This window comes from Perna viridis, chromosome 2 (genome assembly GCF_037379345.1).
Source record: "Perna viridis isolate PV_CMFRI_1.1 ecotype Kerala chromosome 2, ASM3737934v1, whole genome shotgun sequence".
NCBI classification, from domain to species: Eukaryota; Metazoa; Mollusca; class Bivalvia; order Mytilida; family Mytilidae; genus Perna; species Perna viridis.
The window spans coordinates 54420989-54436119 of NC_142446.1; the positions used below are offsets into that span (position 1 = coordinate 54420989).

General features: G+C 33.4%; 1 protein-coding gene across 2 annotated transcripts; it reads right to left on the reverse strand.

The window, feature by feature from the left end:
• Window positions 1-6177: 6177 nt before the first annotated feature.
• Window positions 6178-13702, reverse strand: LOC148626066 (zinc finger protein ZIC 3-like). 2 transcript variants are annotated; one of them, XR_015919982.1, is made up of 3 exons: window positions 12661-13702; window positions 8851-9449; window positions 6178-8177 (listed from the first exon to the last, which is right to left on the reverse strand). XR_015919982.1 is itself a non-coding variant. In XM_088569686.1 (2 exons), exons 1-2 carry the CDS (start codon window positions 13523-13525, stop codon window positions 8902-8904), a joined length of 1413 nt encoding a protein of 470 aa, XP_088425812.1. In that variant the 5' UTR covers window positions 13526-13702; the 3' UTR covers window positions 8797-8901. The 2 variants fall into 2 exon arrangements, 1 of the variants encoding a protein (XP_088425812.1); XM_088569686.1 differs by lacking the exon at window positions 6178-8177 and having other exon boundaries at window positions 8797-9449.
• Window positions 13703-15131: the final 1429 nt, after the last annotated feature.

A 15131-nucleotide genomic window follows, 5' to 3' on the forward strand; every position in this document is an offset into this window, starting at 1 on the left:
CTCTTTACCCGAGTCTCATGAACTGCCCAACACAACAATTATTTACTTTCGCACGCGTTTTCCAAATACATATTCTTCAGACATGTAATGTGACTAATTATGCACCTTTCCAACCAGTTTTAACTCATAAGATTGCATAAAAGTACCGATTTCTACCGTAAAAAAGTTTTAGGCCATACACACCTAAAAAATTTATAGTGACATTATGTTTTATTAGTCATGAGATCACACTATCTTTTCCACAGAGTTATCGGTCCTTCCTCATTTCTAGGGGAGATAACTTGAAAAAAGGCTTAAACAGGATTTCAGCTTTTAAAACTATTAATAAAACGTTCCGACGACCACACGTTCCTTCAATGATTCGAAACTTGTTAAATGAGTTGTCTTTCAACAATTTACAAACAGTAAATATCAGTTTTAATAAAAGAGAAAAATGAGAAAGTATTTATTATAAATAGGTCTGGTTCAAATCAACGTTTCGCTGCCGATTGAGATCATTTGGTTAATTACACATTCCTTCTCAACACAAAAAAAAATGTGTATACTCATATTTGTGTATCTCGTCCAAGGGGAGACCACGCCAAATTGTCATAATTCAACACATGGCCCACATTTGGATCAAACACTCCCGCGCATCTAAATTTAAAGTATTGTTTGTACCCTTTAAATTGTCCGTAAAGGTTGTTCAGAAATAAAGAAAAGGTATATACATAACACTTTAATTTGACAATGATCATAACATCTTACTTCATTATCCAAGACCATGAGAAAATGTGAGCTTTTCATGACAGGTCGTGACAATTTCGGACTGGATACGAATTCTTTCCGAATGACTCTCCAAACAAACTTGTAATGGTGATTAACAAGCAAGTCGCCGTTGGTCATCTAAAGATCATCGGAGGACTATTTTTGTTTGGTTTTGGATTAATGACTTGTGTAAATCAGGTGGGAAGCATGAAACAATGAAGAAATGATTATCAATAAGTAAATACAAAGAAATTCCAACACTTCATAAATCTTCGATCGATTGTATTGTGATTAAATTTGACTTGATATGTTCACTGCTTCATCGTTGGTAATCAGCTTCGAGACCTAAGATAAGGGACATAACTCTTGAAATCAGTGATATTTTAAAATCATATTCTATTTCACCAAAGACTATCAAGCTTTTATTTGAAACAGAATGATATCAATCCAATTTACTTTATTGCTTACACGAGATTGGTGTAAAATACTGAATACAAACGTTTTGATTTGTAAGAGTTGTGTCACTTGAAGAATGAGTAGAAGTGAATTTTCGAAATATAAACATACTGAACATAGTTTGGTCTTTATATGTTGAGGCATTACAATACCAAACAGTGACATTCAATATATAAAAAGATGCATGTATTACAGACAAAAACTTTTTTTCTTTATACTGAGGTTCGCATCTTTCATGATTTTATTCTTGTTAGTTTATGTAGAAATGCAGTGTAGAAAATGATAGTCTACGTTGCAGTTTCTGGAATCACAATCCCATTCAATTCAGAGATGTGGCCCGAAAAAGATTGTTAAGTAATTCCAGTAAAAAAGTCAAAACAAAAAATTCAGTTACATTTTCAACTACTGTTATACGCGCGTAATGTCAAACTCTATCCAGGCGGGAATTCATAAAGGGCAGACACGGCGTATGCCCCTATCATAAAAATGGAAAATTTATTTTTGCATGAAATTTTGATTATTCACAAACTCTCCATTTCTTAATGTGCTTACATTGTTTCGCTCAGTCTTTAGTTCTTTTTACGGCCAAAACCTGAAATCATCGATCGGCTGGCGTAAGAAAGGTTCGGAAGCTGGAAGTCCTTGACCGGATAGGCAGAAACATCAATGATTTGTCATACAGTCAACTATCAGCTATCAATACATTTGGTAGATATCTGTACTTGCTATGATTCACAATGAATCTGACATTGAGAATAGGTTTATTTGTACATTCATTGATTATTATCTTAAATAAACATCACCTGAAGTGGTTCTATTTTGGCGAATGCTTCCTCTGTCAAACTTTGACACCTGTATAAAAATAAACATGACTGTCATCCGTACTCTGGTCAAAATAGAGAAAATATTTCTGTAAGAAAAATAGTTTTCCACAGTAAGGGTTATTTTAAGTTGATGTACTAAGTCGTAAGTTTTTACGATAAAATGTGTATGTGTTAAATATCTTGCATTGAAGAATTTGAACTCATACTTATAGAACCAGGCGCGGACCCAAGGACTGGCGTACCGGGCGAACGCCCCCCCCTAAATCGGTAAGAAAAAAAATCACCTTAAGTTTCACCCCATAATATTTTTTGCCTTGCTTTGCACGGCATTTAATTCAATTTACGCCCCCTCAAGTCAAATCCTGGATCCGCCCCTGAGAACCGATGTAATCAACTATACATAGTTAAAGAAAAGTGGAAAAACCGACTTGTGCCGATCTAGGGGGGGGGGGGGTCCATGAACAAAATACCTTTTGGGAACACATAAACTGACAAGGACAAACAATAAAGACAAAAATAAAAAAAATAATATACGCAGAGACGAGCAGCACATTCGATACAATGTATGTTTGAATAATACCCTGTTCAAATATTTATTTTTTTTCTTTAAATTATTGATCACCGGGCACAGAATAGAAACTTAAACATAGGGTATAGTATGAAATATCCATTAAGCATAACCACCTAACATTTGGAACAGATTGGGCGGAGGACAATCAATTTTAGCCGGAACCGGAAATAGGACACTTTAACCGGCTGAAATAACAATCGCAAAGTGATGTGATGTATGTTTTAGTGAACTGACTAACAACCTTAACGACCTATTATAAATTACGATCTCTGAGTTTCTGCTTTTTACATTCAAATCTCAAGCAGAAAGAGGAAATTCAAGTCATCAAAGAGAAGTTTACGGATAGATATTATGATTTATTTGATAATGAATTTGTCATATATAATCAGATTAATAAATTTTGCAATGCACATCTAATATGCATCTGGATAGTTAGTAAGCAAATATTATTCCAAATCCATGATAGAAAAAGCAATGCTGTTTAATAGAAAATCATATCTGTTTAGACTATCATGATCAGTCTTCTAATTAAAAGGTAGTTTAGACCATGAAATATTTCCTTAGTACGACCTCTTCTATGACTCTTCTACAATTATCAATCAAAAAAATGTAACTAAGTACAAAAGATTTCTTAATCACTCGCTGTGCTTCCTGTAAGACTCTGCCTACTAACACAGCTTGAAGGATCATAAGAAAAAATTGCCTGTACTTACTTCCCAGTGTTAATTATGCATGTGTCTTTGCTTTGAGATGCGAGCTGCATTTTGATAAATTGTTTGGATCACTTGCTGCTGTACTGATGTCCATGTAGATGTGATCAAAGAAAAGCCATTTGGTGTCACAGAACAGTTCCAGATCCGACTCAATGGAACTATGCTGTTGAAAACTGACACCGATTTAGAAGTGCTTTTAGAGTCGTTTTTAGTAAAGCATAGGACTCTTACCCTACTGATGCACCTGGTCCATGTTCCCAGTTTTTTGTTGAATCCGGGTTGCCATGCATTTTCTTTTGTTTCTTTGTACGTGTCATTTCAGATTTTTCATGTTGTGTGACTTTTTCCCCTGTTTAATCGTTATCTTTGGAATATATTCTTTTGATTTCCACTCGAATCTTGGTTCCCTTGATTACTCCGATAATTTCACTAGAGAGCTGTAGAGCCACTTCCGTTCTCGCGACAGTTTAAGTAGCAGGTTTTGTAATATGGGTCAGAGCAATTCACGGTTATAGAATGTTCTGTATGGGATGGGTCCAGAATTTCAGTTTGGGGACGGTGTAAATAGAAATAAAGGCAGAGCGAACCGAGGTTGGAAAAGCTCTGGCGATATAATTTGTGAAAAATAAAAAAAAAAGATTCCCTAATTTAAGGGGAGTGTACGCCAGTTCTGCCACCCTATGAATCCCCCTATATCAGTGTACAGAACCGAGGATTAGTAACGGTTAGCATACATAAGATACTGAGATTCAATTGACGATGATAACTCTATCACGTTATAAGCACTTCAATTAAAACAAAATAATAATTCTTTCTTTGTTTCACATATTTTTTGTACACCATTACTTGTCGGTCATGTGGACTTTGGACTGACAGCACTGGTCCACCTGGTGGTTTAGATTAATCACATACCTGGTAGAGTGTTCCTTGATAAACTTCTTTACTCAAGTACTTGTAAGAGTGACTATCAGTTGGGGGTCCGGGATGAAGCACTTGGGTTGAAATTCTTATGTGCTGTAACAAGATCTTTTTCAGGCGTTTTCTTCTGGGTCCTAGTTTTAGCGATTGTCAAAAATTAGACCCAAGATGATTTTGTCAAGTCTCTGTTATTTTTCTTACAAAAACCCCGACTCAGCATAACGATTACTGAATGATCTTTTATAATTTTTGAATATAGTCGAGATGTCATAGGGATCATAACATTATTACGGTGTAGTTCCGACATAATAAAACAATCTTCAGAAATGATGGTCCAAATTTTATTTAACGCTTACCTATCTCAAAATAAAAACTAAAACGCATTTTAAGTACGACAGTGCCTTCTAATAGTACTTCAAATCGAATGTACAGCAAATTATGGGGTATTTTGAAAATTCTTTTAATTCCCTTCATTTTAATTTTAACGCAGGTCCCCCAATATCTTTTTTAGATTTAGATTAACGTCCATTTCATAGAAAACATGGCCAGAAAATAATAACATTTAAGATCTTGTCATACATTAAACAAAAATATATTGTAGTTAGAGACTTCGGCAGGCAGAAGCCGTTTAAGTGTGTACCTAACATCTCTTTTAATGTTTATTTGGTTCATTTAAATTTCTTGAAATTTTATACAGTTTATTACTTTGATAAAAAAAGAAAATTATGTAAATTTCAAGACTTTTTAACCAGATGTTCTTAGGAATAATTTCAATGAACATGTTGTAGCGTCATCGACAAAACTTTTGATCACTTAGATGCTTTGAGTTTGATATCAGAATGTCACAAAATAAAACGTTTTGCTGATTTTTACAGTTATTACCCTTAGGTGATGTGTAACCCCCCCTAAGGTAATCAAATATTTTTCTACAATACAACATTTCGTAAAATTTTGGGCTATTTTTTGCAGGGAAACGTAACATGTTTGTGCTTGGTAATCAAGTAATTTTGCTTATGTTTGTTTCTCTTTATGTTTTTTTTTAAATTGAATTCCTTTTGTTGTCTTAGTTGATGGCCGCGTTTCTATATTCGTGGTCTTTCTAGCCGCAGGAGTTTTACAAACTAAAATATCATTTTTGTTATTCTGTGTATACTATCTTAGATTTCTTTTATTTGGAAATACAACAACACATATTTTTCTTCATCAACCGTCGAATAACCTTTAAACTTATCATTAAATATCTAATGACCGAAATATCTATAGTTTTAACGTTAAGTGAACTGTATTTGATTAACATTAAGAAATGTCAAGAAAAATAAGAAAATAATGATTAATTATATCCTTCTGACATTTAATAATACAGCAAATAAAAAAAATCTACTTATACTTATGAATTATATATTACGCCATTGTAATCATGTAACAAAATCTGGCGATAATTGTACGAGAACAAAAGAAACTCGTAAAATTATCGGATTATTTTCTCTGGTAATTGATCCTTTCATGGCGATTTTTTCTTTTGCACAGTTTTCCTCAGCTGGAAGATGTCATCAACAAGAAGAATATGACTTAATACACCGATTATATTCCGTGACAAGTTGAGGACCACCGCTTTTATCGTTATTATAAGGCATGTTTTGTCAGGGACGTGCTGTGTTCTTGCTGTGTTTTTCGGTATTTAGCTATATTCGACGTCCAAATAATGGCGGAAGGAGAATCGCGAGACAGACTGTGGCGATTCGCACCAATCGTAATTCATGAATACCGTCCAATTACTGGTAAATAACAATATGTGTCAGAAAATTATGGTAGTCGTTCATGTTTTGTTAAGTGATAAGTTGACATGCCTATACATGTGATGAAGAAAATGGCATACCTAATATCATTTTTCAACCAAATCTTTCCACTAGGCTACATCTACAAAAATGAAGATTTTGAAAATAGAGTGTTAGTGAATATTTCTGTAATCCTTTATTAAAACACGAATCAAGGACAGAGATTTTTTCTTAAAATAAAAAACCACACACACACACACAAACACACAAATTAAGAAGTCCTTGCTCCATTAGTTCAAAAAGTATTTAACACGTATCATCAATACGCGAATAAAAATGTCATGTTCTTAAATTAGTGTCCCCAAAGGCGGATCGAGAGGGAGGCGGACTCGCTCCTCTTATGCCCGAGATGGTTGGTTGGTTATAATGAATCCGCCATTGGTCTCATTGTTTTTTAGGCGATAGTGTCTCCTCATTTTTAGCATTTCGTTGGGTCTATTATAAGCAGAACTCTTTAAAAGTCCCGCAGAATTTCACAATTTTGCAGCTAAATCACGTGAACTTGATTCAATATTGACTCTAGCCTTCACGGGCATGATCAAAAGGGGAAATTACATAATTCAGATAAACCCCCTGAGTTATTCCCCTTGGAATTCTGTATTCTATGGCATCATTTAATATAATACATTTTAGAATAAGAGGTGTTTTTTTTTGGTTGAAGGGAGAGCTCCAAGTAAAGATATATTTACGGTGACTAAGCATACAGATAATAAGCAGGTTTTTATCTACCATTAGACCTGTAAAGTGGTACATGGATAACCTAGAGAGATAGCATATCTCATGTAATAATATTTTGCTGGATCTGCAACTTATTAGTACTAAAAACCGTTAAAATAAAAATATTAAAAAAAATATAACTAAACTTCGCCCTTTGAAATTTCACATAACTTGTGATAGTAATGCACAAATACTATGGTAAGAAAAATAGTTTAATATCATAATGGATACGTTTATTGTTTTAGTTGTCAGTTGAATTGTCTATAAGCTGAAGGACTTTCATTATTTTCCAAAATGTTAACGTTCTCAGGAAATATAGAACTAAAGATTAACCGTTCAATTTCATTTGCCGAAGGGCTAACTGTCAACCAGCTTTATAAAATTTACATGCATGCCAATTAAATAAATTTGATGTAAGTTCCACTTAGTGAAATAAAAATTGGTTTTTTAGCTGTAAGCTACGGTAATATTACGAATCGCTTTACATGATATCGTTTTAGAAAAGATGATCCTAGACCAACCATGTATCCTCGGACAGTATACATAAAATTTTGAGTGATCAATAATGTGAAAAGAAGAAACACCACTCATATACGGCATATATTCCAGTTATCACAACAAATTTAAATTCTCGTACTTTCCAGCCTAAGGCAAACATGTTTCTGAACTCCACTTAAATTCATTCAATGAAAACAAAAAAAGTTCTCTCGAAGCTTCGCAGGCAAACATGTTACTTGACACCAGTTAAGTAGCAGTCTTTATAAAAATCAGGCAGAAGGTGATTGATGTATGTCAAAAACCCACCAACTTTTATTTCATGCTCAGAAACAGCTATGGACCACGTAACCAGTTTTAGTTTTTCATGTGGATGTCGCGCTTTTGAGATAAAATTTGTATAGATTGTACAAGAAATTAGCTCTTTGCAAGAGTTATCGTTCTTGATTTGGTTTGATTTGGTTGATTTTAGTGGGAGGTTAAAGTGTAGTTTTCTCATAAGTACAGATCTAAATACAGAAAAGACCATTGTCACTTAAAAATACAGCATATGTAGACCAAAAATGCATTTGTTGTTCTGTGGGGTTTTCTACATCATGAATCACCTTACCATAGACAGTGTCTGAATTTTGTATGGACTGGCATTTAAAAACAACATGCATTTTCATGAACACAATGAAGAAAAATTATCTTGAAACTTCGTAGGCAAGCATATTACTGGACACCACTTAAATACAACAGATTTTTCCATGAACACACCAAAACACTCGATCATAAGTCATACATGTTTCTGGAAACATTGTATAACAATTACCATCTCATCAGGCATATTAGATCACCCAAACTCTATTAAATCGTAGTTGTTTCATCACTCAGGAGGCCACACAGAATTTTACATGTTCTGAAGAAAATGATTGACATGAACTGATTAAAATCTGAAAACTTAAGAATCAAATTTATGCAATCTTAAAACAAGAACAAAATCAACTTTAAATCTACAACTCACAAAAATTGAAAATGATTGAAAAAGACGGTTGAAATACAGTTTTTAATAATTTTGATATAAGTTTGTCTAATTTTTGCTATCTAAAAACTCCAACAAAACTCTGATCACTGAAATGGTTAAGTTGCTAATCTTCCGATTTATTGCTTTTTCTATTTTTTGTATAAATTGTCTTTAAGCAAAATTGTTAAAACCCTCTTTAATTTAGGGGCGTGAAAACTCCGATAATGTCACAAAGATATTGGTATCAAATTGCGCATTATTGTGAATTTGATTAATTTAAACGACAAAATGTCTTCTGAATAATTGTAAGCAAATGTAAGTTAATGTAAATACAATCCAAAAATTAGATCCAACATGAATCGTGGTTCGAATTATCTTTACCCTGTTCAAATTTCGTTCATTCAACAAAAAAATAGTCTTAGACAATTTGGTATTTTTTTTTTAAATATGTTAATAAACGTATTAAGAGTTAATGTTTCCTTAGAAAGTTCTAAATTCAGTAATAACAAACTAATTAAATATTTAGAATTTATATATAAGCACTATAAATAACATTTTAATAACGTACAATGATATGCTAATTTCATCTTGCTGTCTCTGTGTTTCGTGTTTGCATTCGTCATGAATATTGCATAATTGGCATGTGATGAAATGATGGCAGGGTTGGAACGGACGGTAGAGTCGGTAATGGTGGAACCGATGCTAGACTTTGGTGGTCTTTGACGACAGATGGCGGTATTGTTGACCTAGAATGACACACGAACCAATCGTTGAGTTTCTGAATTTCTGGTGCTGATGACGGTGGCTCGGAATTCACCAATGGCATGTTTGCAATGTCTGGTTTTTTCTCTACCGGTTTGTCAACAGTAGGTGACACCGGTGTCCAGTTATGTCTAGTTTCATTTTTTGACGGAGATGTCGTTTGAGAGTCATTAGCGCCACATGCAGCCATTTCTTCCGCATCCTTCTCCATTGATGGAGTTATTTCACCATGAACTTTCAAATGTTTTCTTAGAGAACTAGGATGGGTATAGCTCTTATCACAGCCACGAACTCTGCAATAATATGGTTTGTCGCTGGTGTGGACATGCGAGTGCTTCTTTCTGTCTGAGCTATTGGCAAATCGTCTATCACAACCCTCAAATTCACATTTAAATGGTTTCTCACCTGTAAAAATGAAATTAGTAATAAGTTACCACTGCTAGTTCAAGAAATTTTATAAAGCAACTACCAGAACCAAAAGTGGCTTTTCCATCAGTTATAAAATACAGTAGAGAAAACAAAACAAAACAACAAACAAATCACACCACAACACAAATTAAAAACAAAAACAAAACACAGACATACACATCCACACAAACACTTTTGATTGTAGGTTACACGAAATTGGATAATTATCAATAATTCATCTATCTTACAACTAAGAAAAAAAAAACATAGCAATAATTGAATGATCCCAATAAACGCAACAGCAAGAGTAAACCACCAAGTCAAGACCACTGCGTTTGTTTTACGACCTTTCTTTTCTGTTTTTTTTTTTTTTTTTTTTTGGCTATTCCTTCTTGTCTTGAGTTTTTGCATATCAGTTCGGTATTTCTGTTTTTATAATTTATCACCTACTAGCTTCATGAACATGGAAGTGACCGTGATATAAGTTGCTCTCATTTACAATAAGTTCCTTCTAAATTGCTGTAAAAAATGTTTTTTATTTAAATTTTGTTTGTATTTTCAATAACGTGTGTTTTGTTTCCGTCGAGGCACCAATTTATCTCAAAATTAATCTATGTCGCGGTTTCGCCGACGCTGTTTTTTTTACCTTTTAGATTCTCATATTAATGAAAAAAATCAGACCTTCGAATATGTCACATATTGGAACACCCCATGTCTTCAGCTAATGTTTTTACAGAGAAAATGTGTAACATAAATAATAATTAGAGTTATGATAATGTTTATGAAACTGAATATGAAAATGGCATGAAATGGAAATAAACGTAATTGAATTAAACATATGTAATGCATAAAAAATGTATGAAATTGATTTGAAATTGTTAGATTAACTATGTGTATGTAAATCTGTTGGAAACATATGGTAATGCCGGATTAACCCTTTCAGGTCTTTGACGCAAAATTTATCAGAATTTGAGAAGACTTCGATCAGTACAAATATTTATGAAGAGGAAATAGATAACCTTTAAGGCCATTCAGAAATAAATCATATTTTTATTTTTGGGTACTAAGAAATGCTTCGCCCTAGCATTCATAAGGGATAGTTAGGGATAGGTATTAAGCAATCATTACGGTACGCGTAGAATATATAAGTAAATGATGCCCATATTTGTGATGATATATTTATTTTGATACGAAAAAAAATATTTTGCTCATATTCATATGAGTGAAATCATAAACATTGAGCTTTGAAAAAAAGTTGTTAATTGGTGTTCTTTGCTGACAAATTGCGATTTAAAAATTAGGACTCTCAATAATTAAATAAATGAATAATTTAATAGCTTAATAAAGTGGAACCTGCATTATGTGTATGCGCATAAACTAATGGATGTAACTAAGGTTGTTTTACATTTCAGCCGACCATATACCTTACGAAACACTGTCAAAATTAAAATATATCTTAATCATAATAAAGCAAGATCAAACAAATAAACAAAAAGTCAAAACCAACAAAAAAGTTTCAAAATTTATTTCTTAGTTTCTAGTGTATATATCAGGTGCGGATCCAAGGACTGGCGTAGCGGGCGTACACCCCCCTAAATCGGTAAGAAAAAATATTTCACCACAAGTTTCACCCAAATAATATGTTTTGCCTTGCTTTGGACGGCATTTAATGCAATTAACCCCCCCACCTTAAACTAATATCCTGGATCCGCCCATGTATATTTTGCGTTGATTAATCTTCCGTGAAATGCTATTAAATACGTGTTTGCTATTTTGCTCAAATTGTGTAATACATTGTAATTGTTTTGTTTTTCAGTATTATTCTTCAAAATTGTTGATGTTTCTTAATCTGCATGAGAACATCTATTGCTTTTTATTCGTTATTTGTGGCAAAAAAAAAAGAGTTTAATGTGAAACTTCTTCTCTATCAATTCCCATGTTATGAGACTGGGATCAGTTTTCTTAAGCTAAAGAATAGGTTCTGTTGCAAAATTTGCAGTTTTATTTTGACTTGCGCAAATTACACAGCTCAAATTGTCCATGTAGTTCCAAATATTACAATTTAAACATATAAATATGACTAAAATAATTGAAATATAACATTGTTAATTTTGCATAATTTATATGTATATTTTCAATATGCGAAATGTATTTTAATATTTATCTACTACTAAAATTCTTAGCACGAAGTAACCCTTTTTACAGGAAAAAAATATAATTATCACATTTATTTTATAATGTCGAAATAATTGCCCTTCTTATTAATCAAATGAAGAAACTCTGGAAAATATGTTAACTTGAAACCTTTCGTACGATCAAAGCCAAAAACTTTCTCTGTCAAATTCATCTATATCTTTTGCGGGGGAATAATTCAACCCCAGTGCAAACTAATGAAGTATTATGCTAGAGGAATTTTTCTTTCATATTTGAGCAAGGACAGGTTCTCAAATATAATTATTTTTCAATGCATAAAGTGTCGTAATGATTTAGACATCTGTCAAGAAAAAAATAAACGCTATTATTTTCGCTTTTCTCACGAAAATTTAAATAAAAAAATACGTTAAAGAAAGAAAAGGTCCTTTAAATCCAACCAGTTGTTGGACCTAACTAGAAAATCGTACAAAAATTCCTGCATCTTTCAACAAAATGCTCTACCAATCAAGACGTGCTAATTTTCAACGAACCTTGTCACTATGCTTTTTGTCTTTTAGATGGTTTTACAATTACTGGATAACGGTGGGAAATTATAAATATTTATTGTAATATTCGTAGGGGTATTTAGATCATGTGAAACAGGATCCCTTCATGGCTCGGTTGCATTTTGGTACATACATATGTTTCGCACGTTATGAATTTTTGTCTTAATTAATGTATAGTATACTTAGACATATAATAATATCTTCATTTATCCTTTAAAATTTTTATACCCATTGATAAATGACATAAAAATATAATTAAAAACATAAATTTCATTATTTAAATGTTTCAATTTTTCGGCAATTGAAATTTAACAACCCCGGATAAAAACACAATGTTTTAAACGTGTGACAATCCTTTTTACTAAGGTGTATGTTAATTATTGTAGAGTTAAATAAGTAACGCATGTTGGTTGACAGTTTTCAGAGAAATATACCTCTCATGTAAAATGCATGCAGATGAACAGAATTCAGAGAAATTAACCAATTACGAACCATGACAATAACCTTACCCGTATGTATCCGCTTATGAATCTTCAGGTTTTCAGATCTGGCAAAGACTTTTCCACACCCCGGGAACGGACAAGGAAACGGCTTTTCTCCCGTATGTACTCTGATGTGATTGACCAGTTTATATTTGGCTTTGAAGGGTCTTCCTTCACGTGCACATTCCTGCCAAAAACAGGTATGGTTTGTTTGTTCTGGACCTCCGACGTGCTCAATTGTTATATGGTTCACAATTTCATGCATTGTATAAAACACTTTATTGCATGGCTTTTTTGGCTCTTGTTGGTCATTGTCAATCCAGAGACACGTGCGTTCCTGTTTTATTGGAGGTCTTATATATCGAAAAAATGACGAGGATCCGTTTGGAAACATATTCATGTGATTTAAAAAGGATTGTTGTTCATGATATTGTTCAGATCGAGGTAATGAGTTATACCCGAATTGATCCCCACGGGAATAAACATCACTTGCATGCCCAGGAATATTGAAATAGCCAGCTTGTGGAGGCACATTTTGGCGGGAGCTATGGTATGGAGAAGCATCATGTAATCCCTGCAGCAACATGTGCGTGCTAACATCTTGGTGATGATGATGAGAGGGGTATCCTGAAGACGAATGGAATAGCATTCCCGATGTTCTAGATGGCACATTAGATTCGCTCATTGACCCATGTAATCCAAATTCAGATCTCCTTAGAAATAAGTCCCTGGAATTAATATTGTTAGAATAAGCTCCCGTGTATCCGTTTGTTTGAGTATTATAATAATTGTACTGCTGATTTTGGATCATGTTTCCTTCTGGGTGACCGTAGCTGACCCCTGACGGTGAGATATGTTGGGGGTCACTTCTATCCATGAAAGATGCAATCATACTTCGACACAATTATCCAGTTTATTTTTCAGTCCTTACAATGTATACAGCCTAAATCGCAAACAACATGCGGAGCAAGCAGTAACAGAACAGGTGCTTGTTTGTTAAATTTCTACATTTTAACACTTTACACTTGTTATTTGGAGCTGTTAATGCTTAAAATGATATGTTTACAATCTATATGAATCTTCAATCAATTCTTTCAGACAAGCAGATTCATGGTGAGCACCCTGTTATGCTGTCACGCCTTTCTCGCAAGTGATTGGATAAAAATCATCTCTCCCCAAAGCACCAAGTATTGTGACTCGTTAAATCGTATATCATGTTTATTTTCATTTATCAATATATGCATGATATCCCCTTATCCTGCCGAATAATTCATGGACATTTTTTATTTATTATATTTCCACACTGAATATTCATTTTTTTAATTACATTTCTTATATTTCTACTATTATAATTTTAATGATTTTTTGTTTGAGGAAAGAAAGGTGTTTTTATTTGTCGAACTGATCTGTTCTGTCTATATAACTAGAAAAAAACAACTCCAGCTGTTTGATGTTATAAGTTCTTTTAAACTTGTAGTATTTCCTGAATATTTAAAATTTAGTTTTCACCACAGCTCGGATTCGAAAGATATGCAGTTTTACTGTATTTTATATCTTTAGTTTTCATTATGGATTTCTAAAAAAAAGAAAGAAAACAGCATGACTTATACATGTATTTTGTATTTGGTAACTCATGGTGAATAACAGGCACGGGTTTGACAGGCGCAAGCGCCCTCGCCCCAATTTTTTTGCATAAAATCTTGTTTTTTTTCGCAAATTCTACTCCCCAAAAATTTCTTTATTGCCTTGCTCGGCTTTAATTCTATTCATGCCATCCTGGATCCACTCCCAAATAAAATATTTTATCTGGTATCAAATGTGTTTGCAACCGTTTTATTATTCAAATATTATAAAACCAGTTTTGTGCGTCCGGACAAAATGACCAGTTTCGTTCTCTTGGTTAGTATATAAGTTTAAATATTTTATATTTCACATCAACCCAGCGCCCAGTAATGTTTCGGGTAAGTTAATAATTCAGATGATGACAGCGCGTAATGTGGGTTTATTTCATTTTAGCCACATGTCCACAATAACTTTAATCCGTCCCATAGTAAAGAAGGAAACGCCAGATTAACCCAAATTTGACAAATTATATATAAGTATGGTTTTAATTAACCGAGCAAAATAATTCACCAATCATACGCCATATGATAAAATTTGTAATCAGTCCCCTGCAGTTTTAGTCCCCAATATTAACATATATCTGTATTAACCGCGCATGCACGTCATAGGGGGCGATGTATGGATAGCTGATTCAATTAGCAACTCAATTAAAATTGCATATTCAGTGAATTAAGTGTGTTCTGGTATACTGTTTCTTTCACGAATTCGAAAAACCCATAAGATCCAATAATGGCACAGAATGGGAACCATCTGACGATAGAGTGCGTTAATTTCCCATCCAGATTTTACTAATTAAATCCCCGTGATGTTTTAAGACTTTGAATGACAGAGGGCAAGATTAGACAGTGATTAGTATGTATCTGTCACCAGTCCTG

Bases quoted from the DNA above. Each gene is read 5' to 3' on its own strand.
- LOC148626066 (XM_088569686.1), bottom strand. From the start codon at position 13,525: ATGATTGCATCTTTCATGGATAGAAGTGACCCCCAACATATCTCACCG. The intron at 9,450-12,660 runs GTAAGGTTATTG...TCATTTTTACAG, and splicing joins TCATAAGCGGATACATACGG to GTGAGAAACCATTTAAATGT.